The sequence below is a fragment of the Magallana gigas genome, chromosome 8, assembly GCF_963853765.1.
Source record: "Magallana gigas chromosome 8, xbMagGiga1.1, whole genome shotgun sequence".
Taxonomy (NCBI): Eukaryota; Metazoa; Mollusca; class Bivalvia; order Ostreida; family Ostreidae; genus Magallana; species Magallana gigas.
In genome coordinates this window covers 49,814,474-49,840,833 of record NC_088860.1, presented here as the reverse complement: position 1 = coordinate 49,840,833, position 26,360 = coordinate 49,814,474, and the positions used below count along the sequence as shown (strand labels likewise).

General features: G+C 34.7%; 1 protein-coding gene across 9 annotated transcripts in view; it reads right to left on the bottom strand.

Annotated features, from left to right (window-relative positions):
- LOC109617652 (serine/threonine-protein phosphatase 6 regulatory ankyrin repeat subunit B-like) overlaps window positions 1-26,360 on the bottom strand; it is a 343,082-nt gene that overhangs the window by 151,985 nt on the left and 164,737 nt on the right. For 7 of the 9 annotated variants that reach the window (XM_066069376.1, XM_066069380.1, XM_066069374.1 and 4 more), the window contains exon 2: window positions 145-334. The exons of the other annotated variants lie outside the window; for them this stretch is intronic. In XM_066069376.1, the coding sequence (XP_065925448.1) occupies window positions 145-334 (190 nt within the window). The remainder of the gene's footprint in view (window positions 1-144; window positions 335-26,360) is intronic. 9 annotated transcript variants of the gene reach the window in all.

The window sequence follows — 26,360 nt, the reverse complement described above, 5'->3', positions numbered from 1 at the left end:
CGATAAACTCTGCATTAAAAAACATTTGTAAAAATTTCAAAATACTGGAATGCATGTGTATCTAATTGACGTTCGATTACAGTAACACTGTTATTATGAATAATTATATAAAAAAGTGAGACAGAGTGACAGGGTCTTCATTACCTTTGGTTATCAATATTCGTGGGTATATGTAACAAAACTCTAACAGTTGTGTGCGGTCGTCGTTTGGTATACACATGTATCCGTTGTTATCTGTGCAGTTGATGGCCGACGACCTCTTGTTCCACTCTGATTGATTTCTAGGACATAGTTCTGTTGAGTATACTGGAAACTCATAGCCGTCCAATAGTCTCTAAAAGTTGAAGAAATAAATAGTTATTTAACAAGCATTGCTCTCCTAATCATATCTGCTATTTTTTATTTGTATTTGTCTCAATATGTTAATAGTGTTGTTGATCACACTTTTGATGTTTTGACAGTCTTTATATACTAGTATATTGTTTATTATATTCAGTCATTTCACGCATATCTTTTACAATTTTAATGATATGCTATGTGATTTGTATGCTATGATATTGGAAATTAAGATGAAGGGCTTAATGAGATGGTATGCTATGCAATGCTATGGCATGCTATGAGATTTGATCAGAAACGTGTCCGTATACAGAATAGTTCTTAACATTTCGAGGTAGAATGATAAGAAACAAAACTTCACCACTAATCTGCAATGTGGAAACGTATTCTTGAAAATAAAAGCATTTAAAACCGACTTTTATTCATGTTAAATGCTATGGTATGCTATAACACGATATGGTGTAGAAGAGTCTATGAGAATGAAAATTACAATTTAAGATTCCATTGTTATTGTATAATATTCCAATGTTATGGTATGATATTTAAAAGATACGTTTTCGTTTGCTTTGCTATGGTGTATGTTGTAAGAGATATGCTTAAACTGGCTGTAAACATTCCATGTGTAAATGGTTTTCTTCAAACGTTACAACATATTTCCTTATCACAAGGACATTTTATTTTATTTTAATGACTTCTTTTCTATAAAATATGTTCAGAAGCAAATGTTTCTCTAAAATTATGAATGGCTTTTAAGATAATATTATTACAAAAATTAAATCAAAATCATTTTAATTACTATTTAATTCGACAAAGTGCACCTTGAAACACATCAACAGCGGTACAACATCATATGTACCAACTCGCACAGATCGTGTCAAGAAAGTTATCATTCTGTTCTATTTATCTATGTTCTTTTTATGATTTATTGTTTTTATTCCATACGTACTAATGTTGACATTGATAAATTCAGTAACTTTAAATTTAATACACATGCATACTCACTCACACACATGTAAATGTACATACATTTTTCAATATTAGTGGTAAATGGTTACTTTCCTTAAAAAACAAAAACAAAAAGTAAAAATAAATAGTAAGAAGAATAGTTATAATCATAATATCATAAACTAATTATCTAAAATATTGTTCCATGTAAGCCACAACTTTGAAATATGGTGCAGCTTTTTTTTTTTTTAACTAATCCACATTATTTGCCTTAGATGCATCAATTATAAGTTCTCAAAAGCTTCAGTAAAAATCTATAGTGTCTAATGCTTCGAGCAAGGATTTGGTCAGCTAGCAAGGGCTAACAAAGTGTTGTCTACATACTGTGATATTTTATGTGAACTTCTTTATTTTTAACGAAAATGCCCTTAATATCATTGTTATCCTTAATAAGAATTGAAAGGATTTCTGTACGTATAATGAATATATATGGAACAACAGGATCTCCTTGTCTACAACCCTTTTGTATGTGAAATCGTTCTGATAAAAAAAAAAACTTTGTAAAAATGCAGGCATGAATATTTGTGTTTAAAATTGTTATCCCCTGGATAATATATTCTCCAATCCAAAAAGAAAACTTTATGAATAAACAACCATGATATACAGTCAAAGGCTTTTTCGAAGTCAATGAGGACCAAAAGACCTGGAATTTTATGTATCTCTGTGTACGACATCAGATCATAGACAAAGCGAGCATTTCCCCTAATGCATCTACCTTTTATAAAATCAGATTGTGCATTTGAAATAATAATGTCCAAAACTTGTTAGATTCTAAAACTTAGACAACCAGATATAATCTTGTAGAGAACATTGAAAAGGGTTATTGGTCTCCAGTTCTTTAGAAACTGTCTTGGATTGTCACCTTTTGGCAAACATGAAACAATTCCATTCCCTTGAGAAATAGTATGCTCTTTTTTTAAGAAAAATACAGCTCTTATACCGTAATTGTTGATATCACTTCATTTTTTTTAATTCGGCAGTATACCTATTACTACCAGGGGATTTATTATTCTTCATATGCTTCAATACATTAAGAACTTCTCCTTCCTCAATGTCTTTCTCCAGACTTTTGGACGTATTTGTATCTATTTTAGGAGTAGTAAAATTCGAAAAATCTTCTTTTGAATTTATATTAACTAAAATTGTATCTGCATTTTTATACAGAGTTTCAGAGTATGTCTGAACTTCATCTAAATTTCTGTTTGTTCGTTTACAGTGCCAGTACCCTCTAATTCATTTGTTTTATTGCTTTATTTAAATAACTCCTAGATTCTAAATTACAGAAGTATTTTGATGGTTTTTAACCCTCCTCTATCCAGCGAGCTCGGGACCCTATCATTTGGCCTAGTAACTTTTCGTTTCTAAAACCCTCGAGTTCCTTTTTTTATCTATTTTTTTTTAAATCAACAAAAGCACCTGATTTGAAATCCTATTTTTTTGCAATACTGTTTTTTTTCTTTTTTATATACATGTATGACGAACTTTAAATAGTATTTCTCCGTATTTCCATCAGTAGTACATCAAGAAAGAAACTTTCATCAATGTTATTTTTACATCAAAATTTTTTACTCTATGCATTTTCTAAATATGGATTACTAACACATTGTTTTACATTTTTTACCTTTTGAACGTAGTCTTTATCTGTACGTAAATAAATATTAAATTCCCAAAGACCACGCCCTCTCTGGAAAGGATTATTTTAAGCTCGAGCAAAACAATAGATCAGACCTGTATCCAGGTTTGGCAGTGCAGTTTTCAACAAGATTTTTTAAGCTATGAGAAACGAGAAAATAATCAAGGTGACCGTTTTTCAGCTGTGAATAAACTTTTTTTCAGGATTTAGGACTCTATAGTAATATATAAGGCATACGTCCTTAATATAAGATATTATGCACGTAAGTCTATTTAACTATAAAGTTTTTAGTAATTAGTTCCCACTTCGAGAGAAAAAAAATGTTCAATAATAAACAAAACTAGACTCTTGTTGCAAAAGCAACAAAAAGGTCTTCCGTTTTGATATACACGAATCAATTTAACCGTAGACATTGCTTCTCTTACATAGAGAAAATAGTTGATATGATAATTATTGTTAATGATATATCCAGACGTTACTTCCACGTAAAACAATGAGATTGAAAAAGAAAATAATTTTTCAAGTACTCTCTGTGACGACCGGAAGTAATGCCGAACTAAACTAAACAGGTTAAACATTTGTACAATCATCAGTCAATCTTTCCTCAAAGTTTGGTTGTTAACGTTTCTGCTAAGTCTGAAATCTCTTTGAAACGTTAGTTTTTGTCTGGAGACAGGAAACGGACGAACTGAAGTAATTAATAAAAAAGCTGGTATTTTTTTTATACATTTGCTTAGCGTACATCACTGTTTATCAGGCTGGATGAAACACCCAAGAAATTCACTTAAACTTGTTAAAAATATGATTTATTCGAATCCTTCCAGGGAAAACTGGAAGTGACAGTTGACAAAATATAACCCGCTTAACATATCATCAATCAAATGTCTATCATTCATGAAAGCTTTGTGTCTCAATCACTTACGGTAACAAAAATCTAGCGGGCATCAAATTTGTAAAAAGGAAAGCTACATAGAGGTTTTTGAGATATCTCACCAGAAGTTAGCTATTTGAAAATTTAACATTGTAAAGATGATACATCTAAGATTGTATACTGATATATTCATTCCATGTAAAAGAAATAAGTAAAGAAAAAACATAATTTTTGTAGTGCTTCCGGTGACGACCGGAAGTTACGCCGAACAACATAAAATAGTTTACATACATGTACATATATAGGTCTATCATCCCACAAAGTTTGATTGTTTAAGTCGACACCGTTTATGAGATCTCGTCGAAATAAGGTTTTTTGTCTCGGGACAGGAAACGGACAAACGGAAGTGCTCAATGTAAATTGTATTAAATATTTCTTGTATACTTGCCTTTTGTACATTATTGTTCATCGAGCTCACTACAAATATCAAAGGAAAACACTTAAACTTAAAGTTCGATATGTTTAAAGCCTTCCTGTGTGGACCGGAAGTGACGGAATACAAAATGAAACCGGTTAAACATATCTTCAATAAAATGTCTATCAACCATGAACGTTTGGTGCATTGATCGCTTATAGTTTCTGAGAACTCGTTTGTACAAAATGTGTTTCAAAAAAGTTATCTGAGGTATTTGAAATATCTCACCGGAAGTAGAATTTTTTTCTGTTTATATAACATTGCATTGATAACCTATGTATAGATTTATACTTATATATCTATTCTATGGCAAAATGAGTTAATGCGTAAAAGTGGTTAATTTTGAAGTGCTTCCGGTGACGACCGGAAGTTACGCCGAACAAAACAGAATTATGTAAACACATGTATATACATAGGTCTATCATCCCAAAAAGTTTTAATGTTCAAGTCGTCACTGTTTTTGAGATCTCATCGAAATAAGGTTTTTTGTCTCGGGACAGGAAACGGACAAACGGAAGTGCTTAATGTAAATTTTATAAAATATGTTTGTATTGAAGCGGAAGTAGTAAATGAAAATCAATAATCCCTTTCTGTTCTCTAGAGTATGTTTTATGACTTCCTGTTCTGAACTCCGTACTGTTCTCTGTGTCTTTTGTCACGTGACAGAAGGGTATATAAAGCGGAGGTAGAACGTTGAGAGTCAGTCTTGGAGTTGAAGTCGACTGGTTAACATCGAGGGAAATAAGGTAATAGTAAAAGCTAGGTCTTACGTGCCTGAATAAGGCTTTCGAGACCTGAAAATAAAGCTTTGTATCTATAAGATAGTCGACTTGGCATTACCTATAGTTTATTTGGGGTTGCGCGCTTTTATAGTGCGGTAATACATAAGAGCGCAATAGAAAGGCGCGCGCGCTCCAGAGAGAAGAAAGGGATTGTGTACATATTGTTGATTTAAATTTGTGATTGAGAAAATTGATTATATTTATCATAGCTCAAGAAGAGCAGCCGAATTAAAACGAACTCAAAAACGTTACATAAATTTGGTGGCAGCGGTGGGATTCGGCGAATTGATTCATATTGTAAATTTCAGTTAAATTTGTAATCAGTTATCATGGATAGAATGATAGATGAAGAGATTTCTTTTCTGGAAGAGAGCTGCGAGCGATTACGCTTAGAAATACAAAATCGGTCAACTCCGATTGCTAATACGCGAGTGCGCGACTCGGGTATTGCGACAATGGCAAGCGCAAATGGTAGTTATCACGATGCGCATTCGCCAGCTGCCGAGGATACAGTAGTTTCGCTTGGCATAAGACAATCTGATAGTCCGGCGATCATTGGAAATTCGGATGGAGTAACTCTAAGGAAAACCGGAGCGCAAAAGAAGAGGGGGCCTGCGAACCATGTAGCAAATACGCAATACTTGGAAAGTGCCATTAACCACAGTGATGCGCATCCACTATGAGCTAATGCGCTTGATCATGTAACGGCGGATGCGCTACATCAAACACCAGCGCATGCACACAGGCCGTTAGAACGGACAGAGAGGTTGGAAGTAAACGCTGATGCAGAGAGCGCATTACCTCGACGGATAGACCGCATTGAGGATGATCATAAGGAAAAGAGAGACCACGATAAAAAGACTACGGCCAAATGTAATATTAAGCCTGCAACGTTTGATGGGACTCATTCATGGTTAGATTATAAATCCCATTTTGATGCGTGTGCGTCTCTTAATAACTGGAATTATAAGGAAAAGGGTTTATACTTAGCTGTGTCGTTAAGAGGAGCGGCACAAGGGATATTAGGAAACGTGTCTTCAGAAACCGGACAACAGTATGACTTGCTAATCAAAGCGCTTGAGGAGAGGTTTGCGCCACCTAATCAAACAGAGTTATACCGTGCACAACTAAAAGAAAGGCGGCAACGCGCATCAGAAACATTGTCCGAGTTAGGCCAAGCGGTGCGAAGATTAACATATCTTGCCTATCCTTCAGCACCGGCCGAAGTAAGAGAAACCCTTGGTAAAGAAGCTTTCATAGATGGCTTGATTGACTCCGATATGAGACTGCGCATAAAACAGAGTCGGCCTCAGAGTCTTAATGAAGCTATACGCTTGGCAGTAGAGCTCGACGCTTACTACAAGACAGAGAAAAGAAGCCACATTCGTGCATTTGATTCTCATCAACAAGCGCCTGCGGAGACTGCAAATTCTGATGATTTATATGCGTTGATGCAGAAAATGCAAAACAAACTAGAAAACTTGGAGAAACAGGTTCAGAGACATACTAATTTTAACAGAGAACCTTTTCAGAGTAATTATCAAAATCATCAAAGAGGGCGAAGAAGTAACAGTGTGAAATGCTACTACTGTCATGAGGAGGGGCACATTAGAAAGAATTGTCCAAAATTGAAGAACAGAGATAAGGAAAAAGAGAAAAGGGGCAATTCAACAAAGAAAGATAACGGAAGCGCATGTCAGATCCGCAGTAGGCGCAAAAGAAAGAGAAATTATATCAAAGGTCAAGTTGGTGCAAACAATTTATGCGATGAAGCTGGAATATTTGTTCAGGGAAATTTGAATGGGAGCAGTGCAAAATTGTTGATTGATACCGGGGCATCTCTTACTCTTGTTTCAAGGAGATTTTATGACAAATTGCAAAATGAGGAAAGACCCGAGTTAACAGAGAGTGCGCAGCGAATATTAAATGCAAGTGGTTCTGTGGTGTCTCACTATGGCAAAGGCACATTTTCTTTTCAGATTGGGAAATCGAGTCAAGTTTTAGACGCAATTGTTGCAGATATATCTGTTGACGGAATCATTGGGCTTGACTTTCTTAGGAAATGTAATGGAAATATAGATCTGCAGGCGAGTTCGCTTCGATTGAATGATGAAGAATGTGTATTTTCCTGGGAAGGCACATTAGGATGTTACAGGGTTACGGCAGCAGATGACATTTGCATTCCACCAAGAAGTGAGATTGTTATTCCTGCCAGTGTGACAGGAAAGAATAATTACGGAAGAGCGGACTATCTGGTAGAACCAGAACCTAAATTTTTAGAATCAGGGCGTGCACTGGTAGGTCGCACTCTTGTGAAAGGTAATGATAAGGTTCCTCTTCGGCTGATGAACGTCACAGATGATGTGCAGAAGATTTACCGAGGAACTTTGATAGGTAAAATGACCGCAGTTGAGGAAAATCTAAATTTGACAACTTTGCTGAGCAGTCAAGTGGAGAACTGCACAGTGATTTGAAAGATTTGCTAGATCGAAGTATAAGTAACCTTTTGCCTGAACAAGTGTCAAAGGTTGAGGAGTTTCTGCGCAGAAATCATTATTTATTTGCAGCTTCTAACTACGATTTAGGACAGACAAATGTAGTGCGCCACAAGATCAACACAGAACAGGCCAAACAACCCATTAAGCAAGCTCCTAGGAGAATTCCTATTCATTTGACCCAAGAGGTTGATGCCCAAGTAAAGGAAATGCTCGAGAAAAATGTAATAGAACCCTCAAACAGTCCCTGGGCATCGCCAGTAGTTCTAGTACGCAAGAAAGACGGTTCAATGCGCTTTTGTGTAGACTACCGTCGACTGAATGATATAACCATAAAGGACGCTTATCCTCTGCCAAAAATTGACGAGGCGTTTGATCATTTGTCAGGACACGAGATGTTCTCTACCCTTGATCTAAACAGCGGATACTGGCAAGTTAGCATGGAGGAGAGCGATAAGCCTAAAACTGCATTCGTAACTCGTCAAGGGTTATATCAGTTTAAGGTAATGCCTTTTGGCTTGTGCTGTGCGCCTGCTACGTTTGAGAGACTCATGGAAACCGTGCTTGCAGGACTCCAGTGGGATAAATGTCTCGTATACCTTGATGACATTATTGTTGTGGGCAAATCATTTGAAAATATGATGGAAAACCTACAACACGTTTTTCAAAGATTGCACCAGGCCGGTCTAAAATTAAAGGCAAAGAAATGTAATTTGTTTGCTACAAGGGTATCCTATCTCGGACATATTATATCAAAGGATGGCATTTCGACGGATCCAGAGAAAGTGAGAGCAGTGGCTGAGTGGCCAGTTCCGGCTACTGTAACTGAAGTAAGATCTTTCTTAGGTCTTTGTAGTTATTATAGGCGTTTTATACAGAATTTTGCCGCAGTTGCAAAACCACTGCATCGACTCACAGAGAAAGGTAGGAAATTTCTTTGGAATAAAGAGGCACAAGAAGCGTTCGAGGTTTTGCGCAATAAACTTATAACAGCGCCAATTCTAGCCCTTCCGGATATTACAAACCATTTGTATTAGATACGGATGCTAGCAACGAGGCAATAGGTGCCGTTTTGTCTCAAAACATTGATGGTACAGAACGCGTTATAGCATATGCTAGCCGTACCTTGACAAAGTCAGAGAGAAAATATTGTGTGACCAGGAAGGAACTATTAGCCGTCGTTCACTTTGTGAAGCACTACCGCCATTATCTTTATGGTAAAAGGTTTCTCCTCCGCACAGATCATGGATCATTGAAATGGCTTTTAAGGTTTAAAAACCCGGAGGGTCAGTTAGCCAGGTGGCTGGAAGTCATTAGTACTTACGATATAGAAATAGAACATAGACCCGGTAAAAAGCATGGAAATGCGGATGCGTTAAGTAGAGTGCCATGCGCTCAGTGTGGTTTTGACCCTTCTTCAGAAAACCATACACTGACAATTGAATCCTCGGTGAGAACTGTGCAGAAATCAGAGGTGAAAAGCGACCAGATTGATAGTTGTCTGCAGGAAGCTCAAGAGCAGAATAGAGACATTAAGCTTGTAAAAGATTGGGTCGGAAAAGGTGAGCGCCCAAAATACGGTGATATCTCTAGGTATGGCTATGTAGTAAAGTCTCTGTGGAATCAATTTTCTAGACTCGTTATGAAAGATGGTCTGTTAATGCGCAAGTGGTCTGTGCTCCCCTCAAATAAAGAAACTCATCAAGCCATTATACCTGACCAAGAGCGCAGACGCGTCTTGGAAATGTGTCACGACAATCAGACCTCAGGGCACTTGGGAGTGACAAAAACGTTGGCTAAGATACGCCAAAGGTATTACTGGCCAGGACTTCAGAAGGACGTATATCAGTATGTTACAGGTTGTGACAAATGCACTAGGCGTAAAAATCCAAGTCCTAAACATAGAGCACCAATGCAGATTACTGGATCAGGTGTGCCAATGGAAAGAATTGCGACCGATATATTATGTGAGCTTCCTGAGACTGATAGAGGCAATCGCCACATTTTGGTTGTGTCTGACTACTTCACAAAGTGGACAGAGGCATTTGCTCTGCCAAATATGGAAGCTGAGACAATTGGTCGCACTATTGTTGAGGAAGTTTTAGTAAGGTTTGGTATCCCCTTCATCATTCATTCGGACCAAGGAAGGCAATATGAGAGCAAACTCTTCCGAGAGATGTGTCGGCTGTTAGGGATCAAGAAAACCCGTACAACACCCTACCACCCAAAATCCGACGGGATGGTGGAGCGTTTTAACCGCACGTTGCTCTCCATGCTAAGCACTTATGTACAAGAAAACCAACGTGATTGGGATCTGCACCTTCCTTACATACTTATGGCCTATCGTTCTACTGAGCACGAGACCCCTAGTTTTTCACCAAATATGCTCATGCTGGGACGCGAAGCGACCACTCCTTTAGATGTAATGTATGAAATGCCTCCCGATATAAAAGATATACCAGCTAATCAGTGGGTTTGGGTTTTACGAGAACGATTAGAGTCGGCGCATAAGCTGGTCCGCGAAAACATACAAGGTGAAATGTTGCGCCAGAAAAGATACCATGACACAAAACTGTCATGGTCCTCCTTTAAACCTGGAGAAATGGTATATGTGTTCTTTCCCACAAGAAAGAGTGGATGTTCTCCTAAATTGACATCGTTTTGGAGAGGGCCTTTCTTAATTGAAGAAAAATTGTCTGACGTCCTATATAAGGTTGCATGCGGAACAAAAGGGAAAAGCACTGTAATTCATTGCGATCGCATGCGGAAGTGTAAAGCGCAGACACTACAACGGGAAAATGATGTTGATATATTAGAGAGTGAAAACAGTGAGGAATATGAAATTCCAGAAATGTTGGAAGTTCATAAAAAGGAAGATCACACTGAAATCAGTGTAAACAAGAGCGATAGCGTTTTAGATAGACCAAAGCGCACTAGAAATGTACCTACATGGCATGATGATTATATTGTAGAGTATAAGTGTTAGGCTGTTTGATCTTGATAGTATTGTTTTTAACCAGAGACTTATCGTTTTTATTGGAGTTTTCAGAAATCATTTGAGATGATTATTGATTGTTGTATTTTGTAGATCATGGCAAACACCAAAACCACAAAAAGAAAAGAAGGACATCTCTGCCCCATGTGTTCATTGCGGATTCAAGAAGAATCAGAGTGGGAGAAGCACGTGGTTGAGTGTGGTAGAAAACGGAGACAAAAGCGGTTTGAATGCAGTCATTGTGAATATGCAACCAACAAGAAGAGCGACATGGACAGGCACTGCCGGACGCGCCATGGCGGATACGCTAAAGCTGACAGTGAGAGTGAAGAAGACTGGGAACAGTTGGATTCCGGGACTCTTTCGGATGTTGTGGGTGAGACAGCTTCTGCAACTTCTCCAGAGATAACACAGAGGAAACCAACGAGACCTGATCCCGTCCACACTCCAAAATCTAAGCTGTTGAACAAGCGCTCTATGATGCCAGTTGCACCAACTCCTTTCAAGCATCCCATGACAACTGTGAAGGAGAATGTTCCATCGGCGACGGTTCCTACTAGTATGCAGGATCGCTGCGTGCAGGCATCCTTCCCTTCCAATGGAGTAGACAAAAGTACTCAGACTCTTCCTTGTGAACACGTAGAGCAAGCCTCTCAAACCGAAGGGTCCAAGAGAAGGCGTCTTGATCGAATCCAGGAGTCTTACCAAAGAGATGGAAAGTCAGTTGTGGAGATACATGAAGATGAACTTTGGTTTTAGTGATTGAATTGATCAGATTTTGCAAGTAGCAAGTCTCACATTCTGGAAAAATCGTTCAACACGGTTGACATCTGTTTATGCGTTGACAAAACATGTTCACGCATAGTCAGGAAAACTTTGTATTTTGTGTAAATATAAAGATTGTATATTTCCTATTTTGTTTTCTTGATTGTTTATCGTATCGAAAATGCGAGACGCATTTCTTGGAGGCGTGGTTAGTGAAGCGGAAGTAGTAAATGAAAATCAATAATCCCTTTCTGTTCTCTAGAGTATGTTTTATGACTTCCTGTTCTGAACTCCGTACTGTTCTCTGTGTCTTTTGTCACGTGACAGAAGGGTATATAAAGCGGAGGTAGAACGTTGAGAGTCAGTCTTGGAGTTGAAGTCGACTGGTTAACATCGAGGGAAATAAGGTAATAGTAAAAGCTAGGTCTTACGTGCCTGAATAAGGCTTTCGAGACCTGAAAATAAAGCTTTGTATCTATAAGATAGTCGACTTGGCATTACCTATAGTTTATTTGGGGTTGCGCGCTTTTATAGTGCGGTAATACATAAGAGCGCAATAGAAAGGCGCGCGCGCTCCAGAGAGAAGAAAGGGATTGTGTACATATTGTTGATTTAAATTTGTGATTGAGAAAATTGATTATATTTATCATAGCTCAAGAAGAGCAGCCGAATTAAAACGAACTCAAAAACGTTACAGTATACTTGCCCTTTTGTACATTATTGTTCATCGAGCACACTACAGATATCAAAGACAAAAAGTTAAACTGATAAACAGCTCGATATGTTTAAAGCCTTCCTGTGTGGACCGGAAGTGACGGAAGACAAACTGAAACCGGTTAAACACATCCTCAATCAAATGTCTATCATCCTTGAACGTTTTGTGCTTTGATCACTTATAGTCTCGGATATCTCGTTTGTACAAAGTGTGTTTCAAAAAAGCTACCTGAGATATTTGAACATATCTCACCGGAAGTAGAATTTTGTTGTTGATATAACATCGCAAAGATTACTTTTGTGTAGATTTATGCTTAAAGATTTATTCTATTGAAAAGGAATTTAATGCGTAAAATTAGTTAATTTTGAAGTACTTCCGGTGACAACTGGAAGTTACGACAAACAAAACAAAATAGTTTAAACACATCTACAACTCGAGGTCTATCATCCCACAAAGTTTGGATGTTCAAGTCTTTACCGTTTTTGAGATCTCGAATGTACAAGCTTTTTCAACGCAGGACGTGAAACGGACGACCAGAAATGATGTTTGACAAAATGAAAAAAATGCCTCGAGATATTGTCATTATCTTTCATTCTAGAAAATTTCATAAAAATCTATCCAGCTATCTCTGAGAAATCTTGTGGACAAGAAAAGGGGAAAAAATAATAACAAAAAACATTACAATCACTATAAGGTCTTCCGTTGGAAACGGAAGATCTTAATTATTAAAATGAAAATAGTTCACCGAAATTATATTTTGCTTAATCATCTCCTCATAAAAAAACAACGACATTAAATATCCATATAAGGACGCATAGATTTTATAAAATTTAATTTTCAAATACTTAAGTAAATAGAATTTCATGCGCGGATCCAGAAAATTTTTCCAGGGGGGTACGAAGGATTATTGTGTTTGCCAGGGGGGGGGGGGTCCGAGGCATATTTTCGCGATAATTTTACTATGTAAATTTAATAAATTTTCATTTTCCAGGGGGGGTCGGGACCCCCCCGACCCCCCCTCTAGATCCGCGCATGGAATTTGCACTGTTTTAGATAAGGTCTTGATTAATATTCTTTTTAGTGCTGCGTCATGCTGAAGATATTCTTGAATTGAGACTCGAAATACGAGATTCAAAATTTAAATTTCAAGTGTTTTTCCTCTTGATGCGTTTCACATCGGGATATATTTCACGATTGAAACGTTTAAAGTAGGGATTTATTTACCCTGAAAAAATTCGGTTGTTGTAAAGAGAATGCGCGAATTCATAACTTTTACCCGGGCGGGGTCTGAGTATAATTGTTTTTTGTTCCGGGGGAGGAGGGGAATGCTTTTCGGTTAGAATAACCGATAAATTTGAATTCTATTGAGGATGGGGCGTCATCCCCTGGTCTACATCGTGATATCCCGAATGAGATTATTATTACCTAAAATATGTTTTGATCTGATTTAAAATTATCAATCCAGTTTCAGCAATTGCTATGAAAATCACTTATAGTTTGTTTTTTAGACAATATGATTATAAACTAATCACATCATATTTAAACTTTACGAAAATGTTGAAATTAAAGAATCCTCTTCCCAAGTAAAAACCTTAATGTAACTAAATCATCTAACTCAAACTTCAATCTATTTTATTTTAATATATAAAGAAACCGTGTTCCATACAATTACAACGTAGGGGTGATAAGGTGCCCAATTTATTTACAGTGTCAAATTCTCACTGTAAAAACAATAAAAGTATTTTGTTATCCATTGTTTTAGTTTGGTATGATTTATTATAACAAGAAAGAATAGAATGAATAGACATACATATGTATCAAACATTAGTGAATCTTTATGTAATTAACCACACCTATTCCCCCAAACCTTGCTAAAATTGACAATTATTTAAATTGTACATGCATTGTGAATATAAAAATGAAATGCAGTGATAACGAACAGTACTCAAAATTAAAAGTCCAAAGGAAAAATACAAAACATGAGCAGAGCGAACACGGACCTCTACAAAAACTAAAGATAAGATCAGATGCCAAGGAGGAGTATGCATCCTCTGTTAATCGGTCAACGCCGTGTGTTCTTTGTCGTTTTCAGGAAATAGAAAAAACCCATCGACAATCCGGTGAATAAAAATTGCCTAATTTTAAAAGGACATCTATAAAGATACAAGTTGCTGCAATACGTGGACCATTTGCATGTGTTTCCAACGAAAACGTGAAAGCCTTAAAATTATCACAGATTCCACCGACTCTAGCCCCCTGCTTTTAACCACTAAATTTTTACTTTGTATTATGTACACTGTATATGTATAGTTGACTTTTAATCTCAGAATTTTTAAAAGAGTTCATACTTCTAAAATAATAAATATTATGATCTATATTAATGAAGATTGCATGTATAGTATCAGGCATTCGGCGAATTCTACTATTTGCGCACACATTACGCTTCGTACTACTTTGTTAATTATGCAGTGACAGCTTTGTGATTTTAATGCATTTTTCTTGAGATTTAAACTTTTATACAACCATCTATTATATACAGACACATAATTATTCAATCATACTTAAATACTTAAAAAATTTTAATCGGGAAGTACTCGATCTAGCCTCGCTTTCTATAAAAGTAAAGTTCAGCTACATTTGTACATGTGTATTCGGAAAACAACAAAACATTGCAAATTATGCTATTTGATGCATGCTGTATTTTCGGCATAACATTACCTTATTTCATAATACTGACAGTTTATATCACATGCCGATCATTTCTTTGTTTCTGTAATGTTTACCGACAACTTTACAATTACAGCGCCTTTGAACTTGCATGTGCATATGGCATGGAATCCCGATCCCGAATTAGATAAACATGTGCTAGCCTGGTTCCCTGAGCTACCCATTACGCACAGGAACCAGGCTAGCTCCTGCGCTACTGAATTTTCCCCATAGCATCCGGTTTAACCTCGCTTATATATTTTCTGCCTGGACCTCATGGTCCACGCAATGAAAATGCCCAGCCAATACCTGTGTACCTGTACTTTACACATTGCGGAACACAATCCAATCAGAGTGAAAGCTACATGAGGATGAGTGGTGCAAATTACCACTTTGACGCCATATACATGTATACAAACACTGAATAAAGAAACGGTTTGAGGAATCAAATGCGCATGCTCGAGATGTAAGGGGGTAGTTTTTTCGGTGGGATAATTTTTTCCAAAAAACCTTTTGTAAAAGGTACGTGAAACAGTTGAAAACTAATATTTAGTATGTGAATATTCGATATTCAAAATTGGAGTGATAACTGTGAATTGCGGTGTGCAACTTGCTCTGGAAATCGAAAAATATTTGAAACAAAGGCCGGACACTAGGTGAAGGTGAGCGATACTCAACTGTTGTTAACATTTTTCCTGATAAACGAACTGCCTTTTTGTAAACAAATGGTTGATATAACCCCCCCCCCCCCAAAAAAAAAAGACCCCTGTGCGAAATGGATTACACTCAATATAAGGATATAGATAAAAACTCCGGGGTTGTAGGCTTCAAATTGCGAGAAATTATGCAGGGCATTTCAAGTATTCAGAGTACCCTGGCGAGCTTCCTGTTCCGTTTAGACAGTCAAGGGCGGCATATGGACGAAAAAAACAAAAGAACTACGGGGGAAACAGGGGGTTCAAGAACGTCTAGAACAGGTCCATGAGCAAGGAAACGATACTATTTATTCAATGACTGAATTAAAAGACTCACAAGACAAAATGACTACAGAAATAGGTTGTTTGAAAGACTACATCTCAAAACTAGAGTTCAAAATCAACACACAAGAGAATCAAAAAATTAAATCTGAGGACTCGATCATTAGAAAACAATATCATTATCAATGGTATAGATCAAAAATGCTAGGATAAAATCTGATGAAATAGGTTTAGCGAAAATTGTTAGAAATTAATTTTTTCATGATTTAGATCCCAAAAACAAAATTGTTGCCAAACTTCAGATCACAAGATCATTCACAATGGGAAGGGGGGAGGATTAATCCAAACAGAAAACACCTAAGGCCTGTGTGTGTACAGTTCAATAGTAAGAACGACAAAGACCTGAACATGAGCAGGATCAGAGTGTTAAAAGATAAATGGTCACCTATCAGAATCTCGAGTCATCAACCAGAGGAACTCCGTGAGCAAAGGAAACAGCTTTTGGAAGTGCAAAAATCATATGCCCATAAGAATATTGAAACCTGAATGAAGGGGACAAACTCATTTTTACCAACAGCGGGAACGTCTACAGATATAGAATGGGTACACGACCTACGGCATACGAGGTCTTCTCAGGTGACACAATGAAGCTCTCCGTCAGCGCAGGTTACCTCATAGAAGACAATGGGAACCGGTTCGCTTCACACGCAACGACCGTTCAAGAAAGTCAGAGAATCACTTGTAGAAATAATCCGAATCCCTACTGTATCCAGCGCTATCCATAACGTGATTGCATATCGCTTTGTAAGCAAAGATGGGATTCAGCACGAATGAGCTGAGGACGACGGCAAACACAGGGCCGGAAGAGCACTGCTACGCACCATGTGTGATAATGGGACACAGAATGCTAATTCGCGATGGTTTGGTTCCATGTGGAACACATAATACTTATTGTGGGGGTTACCCCCCTTTATTTTTTTTATCAGTAACTTTGTACAACTGAATTTGCACACAAATGCGCTTTCCTTTTTCCAGATTTTTTTCTGCACTTGTCAACCCGATTTTGTAATTAGTTTGCAGATACTACTTCCGGTTTACATGTTTGGCTCACGACAAAGTGTCTACTTTAGTGGTAAGCGCTCTTTTTATGTAACTTGTATAGAATTAAGCGCCTTATTGGCTCTTTTTTGCTCGTGCTCATGCTTTTCGTTATATTTTTATGTATATATTACTACACTTTTCCGATGAAATTCTTTTAAAGGAGGGTGAGGGAGGTAAAAATGCAATGCAAGCCCCTATCACCTCATTCATCTCGAAGAAAACTTTTGCACAAGTCAAAATTATAGTAAAAAATTATGATCATCTAAAATATACTTCCGAAATATTTTGTTATTTACATAAACACATGTTAAGGAACGTCTCAGTACATGTTTCTTGACAGCTCATTTGAACTATTGATAAAAATAATACTTAGAGTAAAGACTTGGCAACACGTTTTTCTTACACTTGTACTATATATGCACTAAAAAGAAAAACTATTAATGGGCTTTTTTCCTTTCCAGCAGATTATCGTAACTAATATTAGTTTTATCGGAGAAAAAAGAACCCACCCACTCTATATATTATAGTCTTTGGATCACAACATGACTGCATTTTGCAATTACATATTTTTTTGTTTATTTTCCTCTCACTCAACTCTTCTCTACCACTTGGATTTTTTAAATCACGCACAGACAGAGGCATTTTAACCCATTTTTCAATCTTATTATTTTATTATGAATAAAGAAAATCAACTGAATCTTCTTACTGTAAACTGTCAAGGTTTAGGAGAAACTGACGAAAGAAAAGATGTTCTTAACCATCTCAAGGCCAAAAAATATAATATATATTTTATACAAGATACACACTTTGTAAATACAAACGAAAACTTAATCCAGGCTCAATGGGGCTATAAAATTTATTTTAATTCTTATAGATGAAATTAAAGAGGAGTAGCCATTCTAATCAACAAAAACTAAAATAAAAGTTTACAATCAGTTTAATGATAACAATGGTAACTATATTATCCTGGATGTAACAGTTGAAAACCTGAACTTTATACTAGTGAATTTATATGGTCCCAATACTGACTCTCCAGAATTTTATAAGGAGCTTTCAAATAAAATTGAAGATATTTACTATACTCAACATTTAGTATTAGGTGGTGACCTTAATTTAGTACTTAACAAAATTCTAGTTACCATGAATTACCTACATTTAAATAATCTAAATTCTAGACAAGAAGTTTTAAATTTAATGGTCAATTTCAACCTAACGGATATTTACCGTAGCAACAATACAGAATTAAAAAGATATACATGGAGACGAAAAAATCCAATAAAACAAGCAAGGCTAGATTATTTTTTTCAATATCAGTATCTTTTCAAGTAATGACCCCATGTGTAAAATTTGAAAATAGCTATCGCTCAGACCATTCCCCGGTAATCCTTTACTGCAAAAAAAATAACTTCAAAAAGAGGCAGAGGGTTCTGGAAGTTCAAAAACTCAGTATTAACAGATAAAGATTATGTAAATATAGTTAAGAAAACAATAAATGATGTTAAAATACAATACTCATGTCCAGTTTATAATGCAGATAACTTATTAAATATTATAATACAATATACCATCAACGATCAAACTTTCATGGATATTTTATTAACTGAAATTAAAGGGGAAAACAATCTCTTATGCAACATTTAAAAACAGAAAATAAGAGAAAAAGAGTCAGCTCTAGAAAAAGATGTATAAAATATAGAACAAAACTATTTAATAGAAGAGCTAACAAATAAACAAACAGAGCTCGAAGCTATCAGAAAGAAAAAGATGCAGGGTCAGTGTATTAGGGCAAAGATTATATGGATAGAAGATGGAGAGAAACCCTCTAAATATTTCACTTCACTCGAACCAAGAAATTAGATAAGTAAGCAAATATATCAAGTGTTTAAGATTGATGGACAAGTTGTATCTGACTAGTTTAACATTTTAGATGAAACAAAATCATTTTATGAAAACTTATACAAAAAAGGAACATTTTTGAATCAGAGGTTTTTAGCTCACATGAGCTGAAAGCTCAAGTTAGCTATTCTGATCACATTTTGTCCGTCGTACGCGTCCGTCTGTCCGTCCGTCTGTCTGTCTGTCCGTCTGTCTGTCCGTCTGTCTGTCTGTCTGTCCGTCTGTAAACTTTTCACATTTTGAACTTCTTCTCTAAAACCACTTAACAAAATTCAACCAAATTTGGCTCAAAGCATTCTCATGGAAAAATGAATATAAATTGCAGAAATGAAAGAAAAAAATTCATTGAAAGCGGAGAAAACCTCAAAACTGTAAAAAAGAAAAAAAAAAAAAGAAAAAAAAAAGAAAAAAAAAAAAAAGAGGGGTGCACTTTAAAAAATCTCCTTCTCAAGAACTACTGAGGCAAATTCAACGTAATTTTGCATGAATAATCCTTATGGGAAGGAAAATATAAATTGCAAAACTGTGGGCTAATTCTGTTTCAAATCTGAATTATTATGAAAGTAATAAGAAAGAAAAGGCGTGTTTCAAGCAATTTATAGCATACACGAGTCTTGTTTAAATGGGTAAGCATGACCGGGCCAGGGCAAAACAAAAGATTGACAGTTATTAATCTTCCAATCTCATTAAAATTTCAATATTTTTAGTGACCAGTATATTTGTATTCGCTGTAAATATTGCTGCAAAATAATGCGTAATTGGAATAGACGACTGCCGATCTGTCCCGGCTTTTATTTTGCCCCGACCCTGGTTTGCGTACCTATTTTACCAAGACTCGTATTCCATAATTCTAAAACGAGGTTATTTGCTTAAAACAGCAATGACACTAACGGGTCGAATTTTTTGGTTGTACAAAAGTTTGTGTACGAGGAGAATCTTTGAAACATGCAAAATACATTGGTGCCGATTTTGTGAAGTAAAATGAGGCTAAATATTTCAATGCGTTGACAGTTTTCACTTATGACGGTGGTGTTCGCTTGTTGTGATTTTCGTTTCGTTTTCATTTATGCTTTGCGTTAACCTGGGGACTGTCGCTTGTATTTCCTGATTTTTACGTATCAAATCAAACAGAGACTTCGGTAAATCAAACAGTTTATTGTTTACCTGCGCAAATTAAACAACATCTGATGTATTAAGAAAGAACTAAAATGCAATTCATTCAGGCAATCGGTAATTCGGTATCATCTTTTGCGTAATGGTAGAATGATGCAATATGTTTTGTTGAGATGCTTGGCATTTTCTCTAGTTTATTCAGTTTAAATAGAGTTTAATATCGCTGATGGAAATATGTAGGTATATACATGTATATGATTAATTTTGAAAAATAAATTGTGGTCTTTATTTGTTATAGTGCATGTTTCTTGTGTTTAATTGTTTACAATTGATATTTACTTACCATATTTGAGTGTTAAGCTTCGAATTATAAGCAAGATACAGAGATTTGCTCACAATTATATGTTTGTACACAGATCTGAGGCAATTCATTTTTTTTTTTCCATTTTAAATGCCGAATAGGAAATACCAAGTTAAAAATCTTAAGCTGAATGTAATAAACTCACGTGAACAAAATATGACTCAAACCTAGCAAAATTTTGAGCTCATCTTGCTTATAATTCTACGATTGGCGCTGAAATTTTGGTTGATCATTAGAAATTGTATATGCATTAGAGTATGTTAAATACTTGTACACAAACAAATTAAAGAATGATATGCTGTATATACATACTCTCTGGGGCCCCCTCTTTATACAATGAATAATGTGAAATATGAGTAAAAAAAAACGACATTGTTAAAACAGTTTCCATAGTTCTGACACATTTCCGTTGCGGAAAATAAAAGAGTTATCGCTATTCCTAAGAAAATATTACAGCGGGAAATTATCCTGGTTTGTAGCCATTTGTTATTTTTGAATAAAAATGAAAATAATGGGTGCATAGGCCATAGTAAATAAGAGGGATGTGCCTGTCAATACGGTAACATTGATTTTTATAGCTCTTTAACATGTCACGTGATAACATTTTTCATTCCAGTGTATTCATCAATCAAGTGTGAGTAAAGTTATAAAAGTTAAGAATTTACGCGAGGTAAACAAAAGTCATTTAATTATAATGGAGAAGACAAATTAAATTGTTGAATATTTTTAATTTGAGAAATTGAGTGCATTGAGATGCAATTTTCTTCTTCACATATATACATGTAGGATTTCTTTGATAAAATAAAATAACTATTATATTTAAAAAAAAATAATACAATAACTAGTAAGTAGTAAGCCCTATTAGTGTTCTCAATGTCAGATATAAAATAGCCTCGTGCTGTATTGTAGAACGCATTAAAAAAAATTAGACAAATTAATAAGTAAAGATCAAACAGGTTTCATAAAAGGGAGATTTATAGGTGAAAACATTAGGATTATAAATGGTGTTATGAACTATACAGAACGAAATTCCATACCGGGTCTGCTAATGATAGATTTTAAACAGCTTTTGATTCGATATCATGGAATTTTATTTACCAGACACTTGACATATTCAAATTTGGTCAACCTATCAAAGATTGGGTTAAAGTATTTTATAATGAAATTAATTCATGTGTCTACAAAATGGATTCTCTCAAAATATGTTGAACCCCAAAGAGGCTATAGGCAGTGTGACTCAATTTCACCCTATTTATTTTTATTATGTGCTGAAATATTGGGGATTTTGATAAGAAATAACAAAGATAATAAAGGAATAACAATAGATAGAAAAGAATATACAACCTCTTAACATGCAGATGATACTTCTCTTGTTCCAAATGGATCACCAGAATCTTTAAATGGGGTTCTTATAGAATTAGATATGTTTGCGAGTATTTCAGGTCTAAGAATTAACTTTACGAAAACAAAAATGGTTTGAATAGGCGATTTAAAAATTTCAAAAGATGTTTTTTATCACTCTAGATGGAAACTGACCTGGGATAATACAACTTTTGATCTGCTAGTATTTAAATTTTCAGTTAACTTACAGGAAATGCCAGAACTTAATTATAAAAGTAAATTTTTGGAAATTGAACCAACAGTTAAACAATGGAAATCAAGAAAATGAACTTCAATTGCAAGAATAGTTGTTATAAAAACCTTAATTTTACCCAAAATGAATCATTTTATTTTAACCTTACTAAACCCTGACCATGAATTAACACAAACGTTTGATAAAGCTTTATTCAATTATCTATGGGTGTCAGAAATACACAAAATTAAGAAATATACCATTATTCAAGACTACAATCAGGGAGGGCTTAAAAGGATCGATTACAAGGAATTTATGATAGCACTTAAATCAACCTGGTTAAAAAGACTTCACCATTCCTTGCCTAAATGGATACATATTTTAGAAACTGAAATGAATACTAGTGTTAGTAACTTATGGTCAAGAGGTACTGAATATACTAAAGTTGTAGATATTTGTTTCTGGAAAGAAGTACTCCTGAGCTGGACCAAAATAACTGATTGCCAGATAACTATAAAAAAATCATTCCATTTGAACATATATGGTATAATTCAAGAATTAAAATAAACAAGGCATCTGTATTTCTAAAACAATATTTCAATAATGGTATAATTTGTATTATTGACCTTTTTGATCCAAATGGTAATTTCATAACTTATGAAACGATTATTAACTCAAAGGTAAAAACAAATAATGTAGAATATGTAGGACTGAGGAACGCAATTTTTGAATATAAAGGGACATGTAATATGACGCAAGTAAAACAAAAGATTTAGCCATAAATACCAATGCCCCTAAAGTGTTTTACAAAAGTAAAAAAGGATGTAAAGATATGTACAATTTACTTACTATAGAAAAGAAAAAGCAAGTTACCTCGGTAATAAATTGGAGAGAAAAAGGATATGATATGAATGATTTTGACTGGAGAAATATATTTGAACTTCCATTTAAAGTTACTCTTAAATCTAAAATCCATTGGATGCAATATCAAATACTACATAGAATTGTTCATACAAATAATTATATGTATAAAATTAAGCTTAAAGACTCTCATCTTTGTAGCTTTTGTAAATTAAACATTGAAACAATAGAACATTTGTTTTCAGAATGCCCTGAAGTTACGGCTATATTGTATAGAATTGAAGAGCTGTTCTTAACAAAATATAATGTCTCTTTTGTTTTTGATAAAAGAAGCATACTTTTCGGTAAATACAACAATAATAAATTATTCAGAGTTCAGAACTTATTGATACTTATTGTAAAACAATACATTTTTCCAGTAAATTCAAACCTATCTAAAAACTTGACTTTTTTCGTATAAGTATCATAATTGCCCACAGATTCCTTATTCAGAAATTTATGCTATTAAAAAAACTGCAAATATTTAGAATATAAAAGAGATTGGAAAGCTATCTGTGATTTGATGTAGGTAGCATATATATTAGCTATTATATAGAACTTAGGAACCCAATATCTATTACAGTTATTATTATAAGTAAAATATACATAGCTGATTTATGTTTAATGCACATGATGTGATTGCCTGTCTGTCTTTTTTCCTCTTTTCTCTTTCTCTATCATATATAACTCTTTTGCATAATTTTATGCTATGTATTAATTTTTTTGGTACCATGTAAATTTGTAAAAGAGTTTCAATAAAATGTTTAAAAAAAAGAAGGAAAAAAGACAAGGTTTGTGATGCAGAGGATACATAGACGTTGGCGTTAAAGATTGCCTTCACACATTACCAGTGTCAAGTTTATCATATTTTACCATAAATTATCCAAAAAAATGGTGGGGTTTTTTTTTTACGTTTTATTTTCATTATATCTAAAACCAATTAACATATTTCCCCGTTTTAGGTGTTGGGCCGCATTTTTGAGAGAAAAAGAAGGGTTCAGTTTAAGAATGTTTAACGTTGATGACGTTAAAAAAACCTCATAATTTGACTGAACACCTTCTCTGTGCAGTTTTGTTACTTACGAATTCTATTCGTTTCTAAGCAATTTACAAATCAAAATACATATATTTGATTAGCTGTAAGAAACTTAATTTGTACAACTAATTATCTTAGAACAAAAAATTGTTTCCAAATTCTTTGTTCATATTACCTTCACTATAACTTTTTGAATATTATTTTCCATAACCCCCCCCCCCCAAAAAAAAAAGAAAATAGGAAAAAATAACGTTTATAGGACAACAGTAATATTTTTTCTGCATATACACCATTTGCTTCTTTTCCTGCTTAATCACATTTCAGTGTGTTTAATTTCGACCCGGGCTTTGAAACATGGCGACATTTCATTGTTTAATGAATTTAGTATTTGTGTCAAAACTTGTCAATTAAATCTAGGAGTTTCAGATTAAAGCAGTGTTACCTCCAAGGTTAATTTGGATACATTTTAATTTTAAATGTTTAAACTTAAATATAGCCATTTGAATGTCGTACTTATTTTTAGTACTAAAGGATACAAAAGTAACAAGCATTCTGGGAGTATTGCATAAGCAATACACGTCCCCTACCGGTTTGTGGAAGTTGTGAAAACAATGCACTGTTATGCAGAATATAGAACCCGAACATTAAAAAAATGGAATATGAAAAATTAATTTTCTCGAAAATATGTCAACAAAACACTACATGTACAAAAGTGTAAACTTGATCTGTAGTTTGATATTTTGAAACTGTTCAGCATATTTCATATTATTCCTCAAACGCATAAAGAAAAAAAGTGTGGAAAATTGAAGTGGGGCAGACAGACGGACGGACGGACGGACGGACGCAAGGGAAAGCTTTAGTCCCCTCTGGTGAAAACCGGTAGGGGACTAAATATACGTACCTTTCACATATATCATAGATCGAACTACTAGTATCCTATATAATAAATATCTATTTTCCATTTTTTATTTTTTTTCTATCGAAAATAAGGGTTTCTTTAATAGTCGAATCTAATGTTTAATTTTTTAACGTACAAATTTTTGTTTTTTTTAAACTTATTTTACAGGGATGGAAGGTTGGTTATTCCGGAATTTTTTTTATGATTTAGATATTCATTTTGATGGTATTGTGATTGTTCATGTGTATTTGACTACGTTTGCAACAAATACAAATCAGAATGTGTTTTTTGGAATAAATTATCTAAGATTTTTTTTTTAAATTTGTTATGCGGGTTTTTTTTTTAGAATATTAATTGAATGGGGATTTTATATCTCAATTATAGAAATATGATTAAAATATAACTCTTCTTTAATTTATCTAAATATAACCAAAACTATTTCCTTTTTTAGACCTTTTTTACGAAACTAAACGCATATTCGATAAACCTAGTTTTCCAGCTGCCAGGCTGCCTCTACGTTATGTATTTTTTACTTCGTTTAGAGATAATTATCTATAGTATTAGTGCATGTAATTTGGTTTCTGTACGTTGATCCTTTACAAAAAAAGGTATTACTCATTTACTCTCTGCACGGCTGGATATCTAGAGGAACGGGCATGGATGAAAACAATAAACTGAAATGGATAAATGTGTGTATATATAAATGAACGTGGCCTTTATTCTTTTTGTTGCGACTGATTACAAAAATATAACAAACTTTATGTTTGTATCAAATATTTCAAAAAAAAGTGTATGGTTATTTAGTACATGGTATCTCTAGCTTTTGTGATGTTCTTTAAATCAAATTTTACTATAATTTTTATCACTGTCTCAAATTAGAATTTCAGATAAAAGACAGTTTGGCTGTTTTGAAACAAAAACCCTCTCGTTTCAACTGGTTTATGCATACATCAGTGTGTAGACTCTGAGGCCCACGCAGAAAATATATAAGCGAAGTTAAGCCGGATGCTATGAGGAGAATTCAGCTTGAGCATGAGCTCGATTCATGCACAATATTATTGGTAGCTAAGAGAACCAGGCTAGCACACGTTAATCTGAATCAGGATCGGGATCCCATGTCATGTGCAAAATGGTCGGTGAACAGTACAGAAACAAAATATGCATCAAATAGCATGAATCGCGATGTTTTCCGAGATAGCTTATCTATACTTTTATACTCTGTCCTGAGTTTTTGCTTCAACCACGTTTTGCTTGATATTTCGTTAATCGTAAATACCTATATACCCAAACTAAGCTCATTCACTAATATGAAAGAAACTCTACGGGGAAGTTGCATTGCATTAGCCATAAATAAGTCCAGATGACAAGATGTCAAACATTTCCCATTATAAATCTCCGTAAGAAATTCGATGTCGTGTCCTGTAACATTTTATGATTAAAAAATGATAGGTATGTGTATTCTTTAAAAAAAATTTCAATAAGTAATGGATGCAATAACTTTGGACAGATTTATAGGAGACGAGGCTTGTGTACTTCATAATTAATTTTTTGAAGCATTGAAATATGATCGAAAAATTATGTGACTTTATATAATACATAGTAAAATAATAATTTCACTGTACAAAAGTTTACATTTCAAAGGAGATGCATCAAAATATAAAATCAAAGCTGCATAGTGAACAAAGTAGAGGGAGGCGTAATGTGTATACAAATAATGACTTCACCAA